Below are 18,673 nucleotides of genomic sequence, written 5' to 3'. Positions count from 1 at the left end.
CCTCACACCTTTTTAAAACACCATCACTTTACCTTGCTCATATAAAATATATGATTATTTTTAAAATTAACAAATGCTCTTAAATCGTTTCTTAGAAAAAATTAATATGTATCTGTCTGACCAACCACTATTGATTAAGTACTTGTGATCTAACCTAATGGCACACTGACTTAACTGAGTAGCTCTTCTTAACTGGGAGCTTTGCTTTAACAAAAGCATTTGCTTAGCTGATAAAATCGTATTTATTCATTTATTTATAACTGTGACATTTGAATATCTTTTTAGTAGATAAATAGATTTTCATGTAGAAATAAAAACAAAATTAAAAGTGGAATGGTAATATAATGTTATCACTAATAGATCTGATTTCTGATAGGAGTAAAATATAGTATCTGTGATTTGGAAAATAAGTATTATTTGAAAATATCCTGGTGATATGCCTTCATCAATAAAATTTGTCCTATAAGCCTTGAATATACTAATGATAAACATCCAAAACTATGTTTATGTTCCTAGTTACTGCATAAATATTTGATATTCCTATATATAACTGGCACACATTGTATAGGCTATATTTGGAGATAAAAAATTAAAATATATTTGGTGTGTTTTAACTGTTTTCATGTGATTATTCTTTTTCTTTAAAGGGCAATCTAAAATACAAAGTACTTTATGATCTAAATAAACATAATAGTGAATCATCAGAGTAATTTTCCTATTTTCTATCAGAATAAAATATTCAACTGAAAATAATTTTAATTTACTTATTATATCCTTCTTCTATACAAAACTATGTCCAAATAGGACATACTTTAAAAAGAGATAACTAATTCTTAAAATTTTTTCAAGACTGTATAATCATTTTGAAAATGGAAGAAAAGCTTAATATTATAAAGTTTGAATTCACTCATAAAATGTTAGGTTGAAATAAATGCAAATTACCTAAATTAAAGTTTGTAAATCACCAAAAGGAAAAAAAAAACCTCTTTGTTCTTTTCTTCCTTCTCTTTTAGAATATATTTTTAAAATATCTATCTTTTGTCATATGAATCAAAGTTTATAATATTACTGTGTATCAAGGTTTACAAATATTAATTTTGGAGAAAAGATAAAAATACAAAGAAATAATAAAATACAAAAGAGTAGATTGCAAATTTTATATCCTGTACCTTACAATGAAGAAAATTGTCAGTTTCACTGCTCATATGGCTGACTCAATAAGGTATTAAAAATTTTTAATGTAAAATCTCATCGAAGCCAATTGTTTGACTTCAGCCTTCTGATAAAATGATTCAATTGCTACCAGAGTTAGAGAGAATTTTATTCTGCAACAGCTTTACAAAATGTTATTTACAGGAGCTGAGCACACAATTAGATGCCACATCCTAGGCAGATGGTTGCGGGGTGTGTCTACCCCAGAATTGGGGTGGCCTTAGGGAAGGAGAACACAGGCAGTGGGGCAAAGCCCTTCAGTGGCCCCTTACCACACCCCTCATATCTCTGTAGCACTTTCCATGGTTTCTGTTCCATGTCCATCTCAACGCCATCTTCCGGACATTGGGGAAACAAGTTTGACATCACTCTGTGGAGGGGGAGCACGTGTCACATGAAGGGCTCTGAAGTCACCTATTTTGTCAATGAAAACTGTCAGAGAAACTTGAAGTTCTTTTTTCAATAACTTGTTATTAAATTGAATGAATTTTAATTTGTAGTAAGAATGTTATTAAATTAAATGAATTTTAATTTGTAGTAAGAATGTTATTAAATTAACTTAATAATTTGATGTGTGTTCTAAATAATAGGCTCCTGCAGAGACATAATGAAGGTATACAAGATTTTTCGGGATATTATTCACTATGATTTGAACATAGACTCCTCAACAAACACCCTGAAATTGCTGTCATCTTTCTGGACTTTCTGGCTTTTGTTTCAACAGCATGACACACCTGATGGTTTGCTTGTGATTTCAACTCTTCGGAATAACTCTTTCTCAAGAATTCAGCCTCTAACACCAACATTTCAGTAACTCCAGATGCTAATTCAAAGCCCACTTTAAATATACTTCAAAATAAATTTTTACCTTTGTGAACACATTTTAGTATTTCTATAAATAAATATTAATTCCCAACTGATTGCACTTCCGGTGAGACATATTTACTCATATAGCTCTGTGACCTCTGTTTGAAGTCCAATTTGGTCTTTTTCAGGTTTTAATTTCACTGCATCTGCTTCCTGCCCAATACTCTCTTAGCACCTCTGGCTGTCTCCTCCTGAGGGCGTTTACCTTTCTGTTCATGTTCCAATGCAGCTGCAGGCTCTCTGCCATCCTTCTCCTTGGGTTTCGGTGGTGTTTTCTGCACTTCTTTTACCTTTGCTGCTGCTTGCTTCACCTTCTCTTTTTTCCCACCTTTCACTTCCTTTTTCACCTTTTCTTTGGTCTTCTCTTTAGTCTTAGCTTTCTTCTCATCTGTACAGAGTTAAGAAATATTGGTTGCTTCTCTTTACTACATATTTCTTCTATAATTTTCCTTAAACACAATTTTAAAAATAGGAAAGAAAAAACAACAGAAAACTAGTGCCCATGAGATAAATGATCAGTTTCTTGTAGTTATGAAATACTGTGTTAGACTTAGCCCTCATCTGCTAAATATAGTTTCTTTCTTATTTTTCATCTATTTTTTAAGCTTTTTATTGGTATATGTGTGTGATACATACTACTTACATCATCCCAGGGAACTAAGACGGTGTACAAATTGCAACTTTTTCATTTTACTTCCCCTCTCTTCCTTTCCCATCTCCACAAACCTGCCTTCCTCTTTCTTAATTTGTACATGAGAACATTGTTTTTTGTTTGATGTTTTTAATTTATAGGTAATCAGACACTAAGCCTGGCACCAAAGAGACTTCTGTAAGATGCAAAGGCTATGCGCACAGGCATGCTCATGGGACAGATGTCCATACTGGAGAGCCCGCTGAAAGAGGCTCCTTTTGAAGGAATAACCACGTGGTCCCATTTGTAACGATTAGATCCCACTGGAGACCTACTAGTGCTGCAATCTCCCATGAAATTTGCCATTACAGTGGGTACCTTTTATTGAGATTTATGTTAAAGGATTTGATTAAAATAATATGGTCCAATTTCTTGAGTTTAGTGGAGATTAGGCCAAGAAAACATTGGGATGGGCCATAGAGAGAAGAAGAAAGACCATGTTGGATCCCAACAGCCCTGCAAGACCAGAATTAAACCGACTGGGCCAACATACCAGTACTGGAGTCTGTCAGGAGAGGTGCTACTGCATGTGGGTCAGAAGTTACTCTTATGATGAAATAAAATTTGAGACACAACCAGTTTCTTTGCTAAAGTATTTCTCAAAGATATGGTGTGTTTGAGAGTATGCAAGGAGGAGAATTATGCTGCATACACTGTGAAGTTATTCGGTCATAGACATCTCATACGACTATCACCCATCTCATAAACTTCCAACAAAGTCTGTGACTATACTGCAGGGATTTTCTTCTACTGCTTATAAACCATTTCTGAATCTCCTTTCCTTATTTCTGCCCTTGCTACATCAAACTCTTAACATTTCTGTGACTGAAAAAGAATCAGCTTTCTGAAGATGATTCTGGTTGACATCTTTCAGAACCCTGCAGTGAGGTGTTTGTAATTGTCCATATGGAGAGGAAGTTCCACTGGGATGGCAAGGAGCATCTCAAATCATACAACTTATACATGTGTATCCCAGAAAGACCCATCTCAAAGAAGCTACTTGGTTTAGTCTCATAGTTAAAGATAAAAAAATAACAATAACCCTCTGAATTAATGTCAGTGTAGCACTGAAAACCCTGCAATGCTGGTTTCATCTCATCTCTCCTTTGAGAGTCTTTCCCAAAGTTTCTCCACTATGTGACACCCTGATTCCAGAACATCTGGGATATTTTCTATGTATCAATCAATGTCAGGTGGCAAGTTCTACATTCTCTAACTTTTCGATATATCTAAATTCCGTAATATTCAATTCTCATGCAAAAAAATGCCTCTGCCACTGGAATGAATCTTTCCTTTCCCCTCAGCTTTCATCGGCCTTAACTTTTATAAAAGTTGGCATTTTATTTTCTACTGTATATCTAAATCTATAGATCACTGTTTATCTATCTGTCTTCCCTACCAGACTCTAAGCGACTTGCAAATAAGAATTCTATTCCTCCTTTTTGTATCACCATTGTGTCTAGCACAGAATAAGTATACAAAATTTAAGCAATTTTGATCAAAGAGAGTAAAGTTTTCCCTATACTCAGTTCAGGTGTATAGTAATATATAGATTGCATATGTAAATAGAAATGTTTTGAATGAATTTGTCAACTCTGACACATGTACCAGGGTAGACTAGAAGAGGCTCACTATTCTGCAGGGTGAAGTTCTGAGAGGGTCTAGCCACTACTGCCCTGGGCAGATGTGGTTGAAACAGAGCAAGAAACTATCAGTGAATAATAGTGTGTGGCCAAGGTGACTAGGTGAGAGATCCATGAGTGGTCCACATAAGACCCTGATTTCCATCCCACCTGCTTCTTCTCTCCTTTGGTAGATGGAATGAAGCCTGTTATCATGTCAAGGAGACTCATGGAGCCAGAGGTGAGGCCTCATCCACACAGCTGTTGAGAAAGCCATGCGAATGACCTTGGAAGTGGTCTTTCCGCGGTTGAGCTTTCAAATAATACCGCAGCCCTGGGTAACAGCGTGGCTGAAGTTTGGAGAGAGATTGTGAAGCAGAGGACTGAACTGATTATACTCAGGTTTTGACTCACAGCCACTGCCAGGTGTAATGATGCTGATCTAAGCCTCAAAGTCTGTGGTAATAGTGATAAATAACTAAGGCAATATTCCATACATACTCACTGAATGAACAAATGATGCTCGAAGCCTTATTTATCTCTGAAAAAAATACTTGATGTACATGTAGGTCATCTGGTTTTTTAAATTGTAGTCCAATTATGTACTAGTTATATGACCATGCCAATTTCTTTGTTTTTCTTGGGTTCAGATATTTCATCTGTTGAATTTGGTAATTAATTTATACAATTGATAAAATCCCTAAAATTTCATATGTATATGTATTCACAAAAATTTGTGTTCACATTTGTGCAATAGAAGATACTCAGATAGAATAAAATTGCATTGATTTAGGTATAAATTTAATCTTGTGATGAAATTCATGTTTACTTCCCCAAAAGCCTCATTTTATAATTCATCCATTTTAACTTCAATAAAATATTTGGTTATCTTGTGGTAAAATTTCATTTAAAATACATCTGCTTCAAATGTCTAATTATTTTATATTTTGTGACTAATCATTGAATTTTCAAAATTGTTTGAACATGCTGGGTTAAAATAGCTAAAGTATACTTATCATATACAACATACACTTTAAAATATGAGGAACATATTTAAATTTAGAGGATAAGATGGTATTATCAGTTAAAATCCATACATTCCTATCATTTAATAATTGGCAGATAAAAGTATGATAGAAAAATCAGTTTTACTCAGTTTTTCAAAATATATAGTATTATAATGATGTTCTAAGTGATTGGGGTTGGAGGTAGAGGACATATTATGAAGATTTTTTTGTGTTAGACATATTAAAATAATGATCAAGATATATCTGCAAAAGAATTTCTGAATTCGAAACTCCAAAACTCAAATGCAATTTGCAATCATGATCAAAAACTAAGAATCAGAGGTTTGTTTCCTCTTGCTATGATAACACATTATCATAACCTTGGCTGCCTGAAACAATACTCATTTATTTTCTCCAAGTTTCTAAGATTCAAAAGTGCTGGTTCAGTGGGATTCAACCCGGCCCTCTGCTGAGGGTTCACAAGGTAAAAGCAAGCTGATAAGCTGCATTTCTCAGGGGCTCTGCAGAAGAATCCATTTCCAAGCTTCCTCAACATGGATGTAAGATTCATTTCTTCCTCGTGTTCCATGTTGCCCCTGAATTTTTATGCAGGTCAAGTCCACTTCAGACCTTTCTTTTCTGTTGACTATTTTTAAACACTGTGTAATGGTACATGAAGCCCACCTGGGTAAACTAGGAAACTCTCCTTACTTTTAGATGAAGCCCCACTCCCTGTAAGAATTCTTGTTCTCATGGCATGTACCAGGCTACAGGGGCCACACCAAGGGATGTGACATAGGGACCAAAATTCACCCAATCACATACAACAAAGCTCTTGATCTCCTCTCAGGTTTGGAGATGAGCTGTTGTTTTATCTATTCAGTTCTGTCCTTCTTTAGAAATTAAATTTTAAATGTGAGGCTCATTTTTATGCAAATCAAATGCAAATGCCTACAAATATCTATTACACAAAATGTAATCTATCAAAGTAAAAACAATTTAAATATGGAAATAATAAAAGGAAGTGTTACCTTTTGCCTTTGTTTCTGGTTTTTCTTTTTTCTCAATTTTTTCCTTGTGAGTTGCTTAAACAGAAAATTTTACATTAGAATATAGATTTAACAGACATCAACACCAAGTTTTCTCTTGACCTCAGTTTTATAATCACTAAAGTCAGAAATTACTTTCGAACATTTATGTCACTGATGAATCTAATTCAGGAAAACCGTTACCAGTGTGATAATTACTATGCACAATTCAATGTTAAACTTGGCATTTAGACTTAGAAAACATTTTGAAAGCTAGATCCACCCTCTTTCTCTTCTAAGTCCTTATTCCAAGTATGTAAAGTTTCCAGGGAAGAACAACCAAAAAGGAACAATTTTATAAAAATTTATTGAAAAATACATCTTTATATCCAGAAGAACGTCTTAGGATGAATAATAAAAAATATTTAAATCAGGGCTAAAAGATAATTAGGCACCATGCTTCTTCTCAACAGAAGTGTGGCTGGCATTTGTGGAAGAACAATTCCTGTGAGGAGATATGTCATGGGGGGCAAATGCTCAGTCTCTTCATGCCCTCCCCTCCAGTGTCATTTTGACAATCAAAAATTTCCAAAGTGCAGATCTGTAATCCCAGCGCACTCTGAGAGGCTGAGGCAGGAGCATACAGCCCAGCCTGAGTATCTTAGTGATTTAGTGACAGCCTGTCAAAAACTAAAACTTACAATGCTCTACCTAGGTCCTGAGTTGCACAGAAGACACTGAATCACCCCGCTACAGGCAGGCAGCCACCTGATTCCACACTACAAAGACACAGAGGACACCAGACCACCAGACCAAGGTACTGAGTCCCACTGTTCCCTGCCCAGAGGTAGGGGCTTCTGAGCCGTCATCCCACTGCTCCTGGTCCAGAGGAAGGGGCTTCCCAGCCACCATCCCTCTGGCTGCTCCCAGCCCACAGGAAAGGGCTTTTGGGTCACCATCCCTACCGCTGCTCCCGGCCCCTGTCCCACCTCACCCAGCTCAGAGGAGGTAATCTGTGCAGGCGCTAACAGCCCCCCCCCTAGTCAAAATGAGAAAACATGTAAATAAGTCTCAAAACCAGACTTCCAGATCACCTACAGCAACCCCAAAGAGAAATGAGATGGAACCCTCTGATACTCAACCACCTGGACCCACTGAACTGGCAACAAAAGGGGATCTGGAAAAAATGAAATCAGAAATAATTTCTCAGATAACAGGAGAAATTGTGCCCCTAGTGCAAGACATGATTAATAAATCTAGAGAGGAGCTCAGGAACATGATGGAATCCCGACATAAGAAAGAAAAGCAATCCATTAAACAGATGCAAATAGATTTCCAGGACATGAAAAACTCCACTGAAAGTCTACACAGCAGAATGAGCCAATGTGAGGACAGAATTTCAGATATGGAAGATAAGATTGCAATTAGTGACCAGGAAAAGAAAAATTGCTTCAAAATTATAAGGGAACATGAGAAATCAATCCAGCAGCTGCTAGATGATGCAAAAAAGAATAACATAAGACTGATTGGGCTCAATGAAGAAACAGGAGAGAGTGCAGATGACATAAAAAAATCTCTTCACAGAAAGAATGGCAGAAAACTTCCCAAGCAGGGGAAAAGAGCTTGACATACAGATAAGTGAGGCATATAGGACTCCAAATAGCCTTGATCAAAAAAAATCTACACATAGGCATATAATTGTTAAGATTCCAGAAACACAACAGAAGAACAAAGTTCTCCAAGCAGTCAGAGAAAAGAAACAAATCACATACAAAGGAAAGCCCATCAGAATCACAGTAGACTTCTCAACACAAACCATCAAGGCAAGAAGAGCTTGGAGCCCTAAAAGAAGCCCTAAAAGAAAACAGCCTCCAACCCAGATTGATGTACCCTGCAAAACTATCTTTCAAAATGGATGGAGAAATAAGACACTTTCATGACAAAGAGCACCTTAGGAACTTTGTGAATACCAAACCAGCACTCCAAAGAATTTTACACAATATCCTAGGAACAGACATTGAGGATCACAACCCCAGAAAGCAAAGCAGAATGAACCCATCTGGCATGACAAGAAATTAAATGGAAAGGGGGAGAACCCAACAAAAAGAAAAAGTCATGGCAATGACAAGTCAATACATTGCAGTTATAACCATCAACGTTAATGGACTCAATTCACCAATCAAAAGAAATAGACTGGCAGAATGGGTCAAGAAGCAAAATCCAACAATATGCTGCATACAAGAAACACACTTAATTCAAAAAGAAACTCATAGACTGAAAGTTAAAGGGTGGAAAACAATACTCCATGTGACAGGAACCCAAGAAAAAGCAGGAGTAGCTATCCTCTTGGCAGATCAAGTAAATTTCAAACCAACACTGATTAAGAGAGACAAAGGACACTACATCCTTGTAAAGAGAAGAATCCAAGAGGAAGAGATGACTATTATAAATATCTATGCACCAAACACTAGTGCACCCAACTATATAAAACAAATACTAACGGACATGAAAAGTCATATACGCACTAATACAATTGTAGTGGGGGACCTCAACACCCCACTGTCACAAATAGATAGATCAACTAGACTAAAAATAAGTAATGAAATACTAGAACTCAATTGAACTCTTGAACAAATGAACTTAACAGTTGTTTACAGAGTCTTCCACCCCACAAAATCAGAATACACATTCTTCTCAGCTGCACATGGGTCATTCTCCAAAATAGACCACATACTCACACATACAACGTGTTTAAGTAAGTGCAAAGGAATTGAAGTTATCCCCTGGATATTATCAGACCATAGAGTGATGAAATTGGAGATCCATAGCAAAAGAAACAAAAAATTTCATAAACACATGGAAATTGAATAACACACTTCTGAATAACCAATGGGTCACAGAGGAAATTAAAGAAGAAATCAGACAGTTCCTTCAATTAAATAACAATGGCAATACAACATATCAGAATCTATGGGACACAATGAAAGCAGTCTTACGAGGGAAATTCATAGCAGTGAATACGCATATTAGGAAAACAGAATGAGCCCAATTAAACAACCTGATGCTGAACCTCAAGCTTCTAGAAAAAGAAGAGCAGGACAACCCCAAAACTCATACAAGGGAGGAAATTATAAAGATCAGAGGAGAAATCAATGCAAAGGGGACTAAGAGAATGATACAAAAAATCAATGAAGCCAAGAGTTGGTTCTTCGAAAGAATAAACAAAATTGACAAACCTTTAGCCAACCTTGTCAGAAAAAGGAAAGAAAAGGCCCAAATCCATGCAATTAGGAATGAAAAGGGTGAAATTACAACAGACCCAGCAGAAATCCAGAGGATCATCAATACCTACTTCCAGAACCTATACACCAATAAGATGGACAACACAGAAGAAATGGACAGATTCCTAGATACATATGAATTACCAAAGTTGAACGAAGAAGACCTAAAAATTCTGAACAACCCAATATCAACCAATGAAATTGAAAATGCAATTAAAAACTTATCAACTAAGAAAAGCCCGGGCCCTGATGGCTTCACTGCTGAATTCTACAAGACATTTAGAGAGGAACTGCTGCCACTACTGTTGAAACTCTTAAATGAAATGGAAAGGGAAGCAATACTCCCAAATTCATTCCTGGAAGCAAGCATCACCTTGATCCCCAAAGCAGAGAAAGATCCAACTGAAAAAGAGAACTATAGGCCAATCTCACTAATGAACATAGATGCAAAAATCCTTAATAAGATAATGGCAAATAGAATGCAGAAGATCATCAAGAAGATCATACACCCTGATCAAGTGGGATTCATCCCAGGGATGCAGGGATGGTTCAATATATGAAAATCAATTAATGTAATATACTATATCAGTAGAGCCAAGGACAAAAACCATATGATTATCTCCACAGACACAGAAAAATCATTTGACAAAATCCAATATGCATTTATGATAAAAACCCTCCAAAAAATTGGAATAGATGGTCTCTACCTCAAACTGATAGGAGCCATCAATGAAAAACGAACAGCCAATATCATACTAAATGGTCAAAAACTGAAATCCTTCACACTAAAATCAGGAACAAGACAAGGATGTCCACTATCACCACTCTTGTTCAATATAGTTCTGGAAACATTAGCCATGGCAATTAGACAAGAGAAAGAAATAAAAGGAATAAAGATAGGAAAAGAAGAAGTCAAATTGTCACTATTTGCAGATGACATGATACTCTATATAGAAGACCCCAAGAACTTTACCAAAAGTCTTCTAGACTTAATAACCAAATTCAGTCAAGTAGCTGGTTACAAGGTCAACACACAAAAATCAATAGCTTTCCTCTACACCAATGACAGACTCATTGAGAGAGAAATAGGGCAAATAATTCCTTTCACAATAGCATCCAAAAAACTGAAATACCTAGGAATCATCCTAATGAAAGAAATCAAAGGCCTCTTCTCTGAAAACTATGGCACTCTGAAAAGAGAGATTGAAGATGATATCAGAAAATGGACAGACATCCCCTGCTCCTGGGTAGGAAGGATTAATATAGTGAAAATGGCCATATTTCCAAAACTGCTATATAGATTTAATGCAATTCCAATTGAGATCCCAGCAGCATACTTCATAGACCTCGAGAAAACAATCCAAAAATTCATTTGGAACAGGAAGAGACCCAGAATAGCAAAAGCAGTGGCATGGCAGGGGGGTATCACAATCCCCAACCTGCAACTCTACTACAAAGCCACTGTGATAAAAACAGCATGGTACTGGCAAAGAAACAGACCTGAGGACCAGTGGAACAGATTAGAAGACGCAGAAACAATGCCAGACACACTCAGCCATCTCATCTTCGACAAAGGAGCCAAACACCCTCACTGGAGGAAAGATAGCCTCTTTAATAAGTAGTGCTGGAAAAATTGGGCTTCAACTTGCCAAAGATTAAAACTAGATCTATATCTCTCACCGTGCACTCAACTAAAATTGAAATGGATCAAAGATCTAAATATTAAAATAGAAACTCTGAACCAGTTGGAACAGAGGTTAGGTAGAACCCTTGAAGACATCGGTGTAGGAAAAGATTTTATGAACAAAACCTCAGTTGCCCGTGAACTAGCACAATCAACAAGTGGGATCTCTTCTTATTAAAAGGCTTCTGCACAGCAAGAGAAACCACCAGCAGTGTGAAGAGACAACCCACAATGTGGGAAAAAATCTTCACCTGCTCTTCCTCAGACAAAGGTCTACTATCTCGAATCTATAAAGAACTTAAAAAAATCAGACCTCCCAAATTTAAAAACCCAATCCAAAAATGGGCATCTGAAATGAACAGACATTTCTCACACAAAGAAGTAGAAATAGCAAATAAATATATGAAAAAATGTTGAACATCACTGGTCATTTGAGAGATGCAAATGAAAACAACGCTGAGATTCCACTTCACTCCAGAAAGAATGGCTGCTATCATGAAATCAACCAATAACAAATGCTGGTGGGGCTGTGGGGAAAGAGGAACCCTGCTCCACTGCTGGTGGGAGTGTAGACTGGTGCAAGCACTGTGGAAATCAGTATGGAGATACCTCAAAGAACTAGGACTGGAAGTCCCATTTGACCCTACTATTCCACTGCTGGGGATCTTCCCCAAAGAATTAAAAGAATCATACCACAGTGATATATGTGCACCCATGTTCATAGCAGCACAGTTTGTAATAGCTAAAACTTGGAAACAGCCCAAATGCCCATCAACTGGAGACTGGATAAAGAAAATGTGTTTTTTTTATAAAATGGAGTACTACTCAGCCATAAAAAATGAGAAATTAGAGACATTTATAGCTAAGTGGATGCACATTGAGGCAATACTCTAAAGTGAAATAAATAGGACACACATGTGTAAATACCGAATAGTTTCTCTGATGTGAGAAACTGAAAGTGTAAATAAGGACTAAATGTATAATAGGTAATGTGAAATAGGAAGAAAAGGGGCAAAGGGGAAGGAAGTGGGAGGGCTAGGGGAAAGGATAGAAGGGAATGGGATTAATATGAGAAAATGGAAAAATAGGAACAAAATCTTTGTAAATAGGGAGGACTGGAGGGGTTGAAGGGAGGGCTGGGCAAGGGTGAAAAATAAGAACCAAGAGAGACTATGTAAAGGTGCAAATTTCCAATGATGAATGTCATTATATTGTATACCTAAAATGTACCAATGATTAGAATGAATAATCGATAATGCAAAATGGGAAGAAAAGGTCCAAAGGGGTAGGGGTAGTGGGAGGGGCAGGGGAAAAGAAAGAAGGGAAAGGAAAAAATGCTGAGAAATGGAAAAAATGGAAAGAAAGTCTTTGTAAATAGGGAAGGGTGGAGGGCATGAAGGAAGGGCTGGGAATGGGGAAAAAATAAGAACCAAGATGCATTATATAAAGGTACAATTCCCAATGAGAAATGTAATTGTGTTGTATACCTACAATGTACCAATAAAAGAATTTAATACAAAAAAAAACCAAACTAAAACTTACAAAGGAAGGGGAGAGAGGTTGGTGATGTAGCTCAGAGTAAAGGCCCTAGGTTCAATCCCAGTACAACAAACAAAGAGAAAACATGTTTCCCAATATTCTCAAAAGGTAACGTGTTTAGTGAAGAATTAGTAATCGTTTAGAAAGCGGTTCAAAAGAGAATGATTGACAGAGTTCAGTTTCTTAGTTCGACAGTATTCTATAAGGTACCTAACACTTTACAACTTCTCATTTATTTATGAAATTATTAAATCACTTTGACTTGTCTCTTATTTAAGTGCACTGATAAAATCTTGAGTCTCTCAATAGTTTAAATAATAGTGATCTGATAAGTATAATAACGTGTGGAGTATATTTTTATTTTTCAAATATATTAAACTGGCTGATTTGATAGTTTCTCTAATGATACATTTTTTCAACATTCACATACTATTTGTTGGAGAGTAACCAGGAAAATTAAATAAATTATAATAAATGAAGTAAAAAACGTAAGTTTTAATTGAACAGCTAGAAAGGAGCCAAATTGGACACCCAGACATCTGGATTTCTCCAGCAGTGTAAGAATAGGGAGGTTCGTCAGTTCTATTTACAGGAATAAAATATTAGCAGGCGGGGTCTAACAGGAGGTGTGTGGGTGTTGGCGTCCCACCCTGCCAGTGAACTCATGCCATTCCTGCAGGGTGAGTTCTCCCAGCAGTCAGCTTGTCTTACGAGAGTGAGTGATGGTATAAACAAGGCTTTCTTCCTTGACTCTTGCCTATAAGTCAGCAGGAAGGACCTCACCAGAAGGGGAGCCCAAGTAACAACTTTCTTCTTAATTCCCCAGTCTTTGGCATTTTATACAAACACAGAAGCAGCCTAAGATGCAGACCAAGAATAATTTCCCAGAATCTTGGACCAACCACAAATGCCTCATAGAAAGCAGAAAACAAAAGGCACAGTTGAAGGCCAAGGGGCAGACTGGAAGCTGCCCCAAAGCAGGTGCCTCCTCTGCAGGGACCCAGTTTGCCCACAGGAGCAGCTGACAAAGTCAGCAAGGGGAGCGCCACAGTGAGCCAAGTGGGCACCATTCACACTGCGCTCGGAACAGCCCTCTTGTATTTGATATACAGCAAAAAGAGCACTACACAGCGTCCTATTTCTGCTTTGCAAACTGGTTACATTTCTTACAAAATTTATAATTTAATGGCAAGAACATTCTTAATAACTTTTAACAAAGAAGCTACTGAGAAGGTTGAAAAACTTCGTAAGAATGTTCAGGTTAGTTAATTGAGTCAGAGTTCTCAGGACCTGGAGCTTGTAATTCTGTACCATTCACCAGCAGATGAGAAATGGACACCTGTTTCTAGAACAGAAAAATAAGAGGGCTTTACTGGAATTCATGGGAAGTACTGTTAAGCAAACATGAATGAATGAATGAATGAATGATTATTTCATTCAAATATTCCATTCCACATGTATTATAAATAATATTGAAGCATGTTTCTACTGATCTGATTCATAAATATCATAGTCCTCTACCATTTTCCTTTTAAATGGAAAGTGTCAGAAATGACTATGTAGCAGGCTTCGTGGACTGTGGATGCATAAACAACTCAAATACCCTACACGTGATCCACTCTAAAACAAGAGCACAAAATTAGATGCTTACGATACATCACACATTGAAATGGAGTTTTGATGAAATAAAATTAACTGTAAATATGGACAGTTTTTTTAAACTTAAGAAAAATATTAGTACTTATTCAGTTAATCCTTGAGGAAGTCTCAAAATTAGAAATATCAAAGGAAAATATTAACATCTTGTCACATGAAAATTCAAGAATCTGAACTCACATGTATGCATAAATGTGTGCATTTGTATATGTCCATTTACACAGATAGGAGCCCTGACTTCGACTGCAAAATAAACTGATGAAAATATATGAAAAAAGTGTTAGACTAAGAGATGTACATACCCCAAACACACAAACACACACACACACACACACACACACACACATGAACAAAAGAACAATGAGTGTAAACAGTGGTACAAGAAGAAATGTCAACCGCTAAAAATTATATTTGAACTGTTCAGTCTACCAATAACAAGCAGCCGAAAGGTATGATGAAAGAAAATGTCATTTAAGTGCTGTGCACCCTTTTTAGAAGAATGAGGGGAGTATTTATTTCTAGGTGTGGAAAAAAATCTTTAGGACATATTTTTAATTAGAAAAGTGGTAAAATAAGACATGTTAGATTTTTGTGTAAAAAATAGGGGAAGCAATAATCTGTACTGTTCATGCTATATTAGGAAAACAGACTATTATTTTCATATAATACAATTATGTATTATAAATGACAGTGGTGTGAGCCATCCGTGTAGTTAACGAAGTTCTGGAAGGCTGCACATAATGCTGCCAGGAGTGGCTGGCACTGAGCAGATGGGCAGAGGGGGTGGAGCTGGATAGTGGGCTGGAGGAGAGGAAAAGCCACACCAGGCACTCGGGGCTGGCAAGGGAGCACGCTGGCCGTCTCCGCTAAAGGAAAAAGACAGAAACTAACAACAACATGCAGTCCACGAGGTCTAAGAGGTGATGCAAGCTGAAGTCACGAGAGCAGCTTTTCATCTATAAAACTGGCTAGTATTTTCTAAAACAATAGTTTCATTGCTAGCTAAGCCAGGCTCAAAACCACAAGGGGAAAAGTTGATAAAACATTTTTAGAAAGTGAAGTGGTCACAGAGTTCCAGACCCTTGAGTACTTTATGCCCTTCTGTCCAGAAACTCTTCTCAGATTCTATCCCAAGGGAAAAAAATCACAATATCATTTTAAAAGAAGAAACATAAGGTCACCTGAAATCTGACAGTAAAAAAGGGACGTTAAAAGAAGAGAATTTAACATTAAGATGGCAAAACAGAATAATCATATACCTTTCCTTTCAGGTTTTTCTTTTTCTTTTGATTTTTCTTTGTCTTTTTCCTTTCCTCTGTGTGTAACTGGAAAGAAACAGATAATACTTTTCACTTAAATGAAAGGGATAAATGAGGAGATGATTGCATGAATGTTCTTGATACCAAACACTCACCTGCTGCTCTTAGTAATCTTCCTTTAACTAGCACGAGGTTTTACGTACATAGAGTTTCAAACTTCAATATAATTATAGATTTACCATGTTATTTCTGTTTTTATTTCACATCTAAGCACAAACTAATACCAAAACTGGGTATGACTGCAAAGATAACAATATCCCTCAACTTTTACAAGTCTTTAATTTAATGAATTTGAAATTTTTTTAAATTACCATGCCAGATGCCAAAGAGCCCAGCTTTGATAGTGGATGAATGCCAGAAATGTGAAGAAAACACATACCCATCATCTCCTGAGCTGGAAACAAAGAAGAATCAGCCTAAATTGTATGTGTTAATCTTTTACAAGAATATTCCACATTAAAAGTTTTGGAAAATACACTGGAAGGGGATTAGAATCTTACCAAAACTTTTCAAAGGAAATGAAATTCAATTAGCTGTGATGCAATTAATTATTGCAGTAGGATTCAAACTTAAGACATAGTCTTACCCCACACTTAAGTCACAATTATTATTGGTATTAATTATCCAAGCTAGAGACATGGGGTTCATCCCAGATTTCTCTCTCCTCCCCCTCCCCATTTCACTTAGCTCTTTCTTTCGATCTTACTTTTTAAACATTCCTCTTACCCTTCTTCTTCCTTTATTTAATATTATATTCCCTAACCTATCATTTATTTATACAGAAATAAAAAAAGAGCACCTACCATGAGCTAAGACTGCATAGGCAAGACAAATAGCATCCTTGTCAGGGGAGACTAACAAGCTAAGGGGTGAGGGCCCAGAAAAATAATGACAAAGGCAGTTAGAACAGTTTGCGTAATCAGTATGCAGAAAATGGGCCGGATGGCCTGTCAACGTAGGAATCAAGGGGCCTAATCTCACCGAGGTGTTTGAGAAAGGCCTCTTGGTAGGGGTGAGACCCAAGGATGTGGAAAAGCTAACAGCTTAGCAGCCAGGGAGTGGAACAGATTGCTATTGTTGGACACTTTACTGTAACACCCTGACTCATCTCTTGAATCTTTAGATTTAGAGTTTTTCCATAGTAATCTTTCTAATATGTCTGCTTATCTTATTCACCTGTTAGAAATATTAGTGTCCTCTTCATTGCTTAGCTCGGTATCTGTCACGAAGTAGGTGATATGTCAAATATAAAAATATTGTATTACTCTAGTCATCTGACATTTGCTTCCCAATCCAATCTCACGTAGCAGGAATTTCTCCTTGAAATCTGTGTTCCTGTCCTAACAACATGCTTGTAGCTCTACACACACAGAATGTGTCCTGTGATGTCCTTGCATTGCGGCTTGCTTGACTTTTCCACCTCGAATCCTGACCCCCACACATTTCTATGCTTTTCTTCCCTGCCCCATGGACCTGTTTCATCTTGGTTCATAGCCTCCTCCTCTGTAAAGCTGTCTTTGATCTTTGCTTATCACATACACCAACTGCACCATGCACACGACTGCTTTACCAATTAAACAGCACTGCAATCATTTGCACGTCTGGCCACCCATTAGAGGAAATCTTCAGGGGATATGCAGGGTTAATTTATTTTTGCATCCCTGCCTCATTGTATGACACATGCCATAGAGTAGTGGACTCAATTTTTTTTTTGAAAAAGTGAAATTTTACAATATTGTAAGAAGACCTAGTTTCCTTTTCTAGTGAAATTCTTTTCATGAAATATATATATATAGACCATGCTTGCTTCCAATGACTTAAATACTTTTTAGTTTGTTAAAATTTCTCAAATAAAACCTAGAGATAAACAGGAAGTGGAAAACACCATAGAACATCTAGACATCATTTTATTCTTTGCAGGTGTAATGGTTCTTCTAGGTGTTTCTGAGCTACTAAATTCAGTATAAATATCTTTCCAAGTAAGAGGGAGGAAATCAGCATTTACACAGACTGAAAATAGCTTATTTTGGTTCCTTTGCATCACTATTAATTAAGCTGAAAACCAAAAGAAATTCTTGGCAAAAGCAAACCCTCTTAAAGTTTCTCCAGAGGGAACCAAGTTTATGTGAGATAAGGCATGTTTCAGAGCTTGACTGGAGGGAGCCTCCGGGGATGCCTAATCTGCATCCTGCCTGTCAGGGACAGGGCTGCCCCCACCCCAGACAGCTGGTTGTCCATTCTGCTACAGGATTCTCAGATTGACGTGTGCACAAGCATAAGTGGGAGAAGTAATATGAAAATCAAAAGAGCAAGGGGGCTGAATTCAGACTCAAATTAGCATATTAACTCCTCTTCCCTATTACCCGGGGGACAATCTGGTTCCTCCAGTGGAAATTGTGATTTGTAGACACAGTGTTACATGCTGGAATTTCATCCTACCCTTCAAAATTGCACCGTGATACAGCTCAGAGAAGCAGCTGGACCCATGAGCCCCGGGGAGCTGTTCTGAATGGCAGATCGCCACTAAAGCTGCTTGCATGCAGCTGCCAAACTTCACCAAGACTGCTCAGATACCGAGTTTTGAAATGACTTTCGCCCAAGCAATGCAGCAGTCTGTAACTGCTCTGATAATCACTATCAGATCAAAACGATTTGCTCCACCGCTCCATTTGCTTGTGCAGCGCTAAGCCTGGAACCCAGGAGCACGAGTTTTGCGTGGAGGAAGAAGAGCACCCCCTTGCCACCAGCCTGTGTGGCCAAGACAATT

General features: G+C 37.3%; 1 protein-coding gene and 1 long non-coding RNA gene across 19 annotated transcripts in view; one reads left to right on the top strand and one right to left on the bottom strand.

The window, feature by feature from the left end:
• LOC106010666 (uncharacterized) overlaps positions 1-5,271 on the top strand; it is a 48,903-nt gene extending 43,632 nt beyond the window's left edge. The window contains exons 6-7 of one of the 2 annotated variants that reach the window (XR_002387966.2): positions 1,803-3,080; positions 4,587-5,271. This is a non-coding gene — a long non-coding RNA (uncharacterized LOC106010666). Of the gene's footprint in view, positions 1-1,802; positions 3,081-4,586 lie in introns of those variants that run through there. The other variant, XR_015442568.1, reaches the window with a different exon arrangement.
• Trdn (triadin) overlaps positions 1-18,673 on the bottom strand; it is a 335,361-nt gene that overhangs the window by 223,561 nt on the left and 93,127 nt on the right. For all 17 annotated transcript variants that reach the window (XM_087190174.1, XM_087190177.1, XM_087190171.1 and 14 more), the window contains 3 exons: positions 15,847-15,912; positions 6,431-6,484; positions 2,285-2,467 (listed from right to left, as the gene is read on the bottom strand). In XM_087190174.1, coding sequence (XP_087046300.1) covers positions 2,285-2,467; positions 6,431-6,484; positions 15,847-15,912 — 303 coding nt within the window. The remainder of the gene's footprint in view (positions 1-2,284; positions 2,468-6,430; positions 6,485-15,846; positions 15,913-18,673) is intronic.

This window comes from Heterocephalus glaber, unplaced genomic scaffold (assembly GCF_053883595.1).
Source record: "Heterocephalus glaber isolate CG9 unplaced genomic scaffold, H.glaber_assembly_v1.0 deba00001550, whole genome shotgun sequence".
NCBI lineage: Eukaryota > Metazoa > Chordata > Mammalia > Rodentia > Bathyergidae > Heterocephalus > Heterocephalus glaber.
Note: the sequence above shows the minus strand (reverse complement) of the source record. Positions and strands in the feature narration are given on the sequence as shown.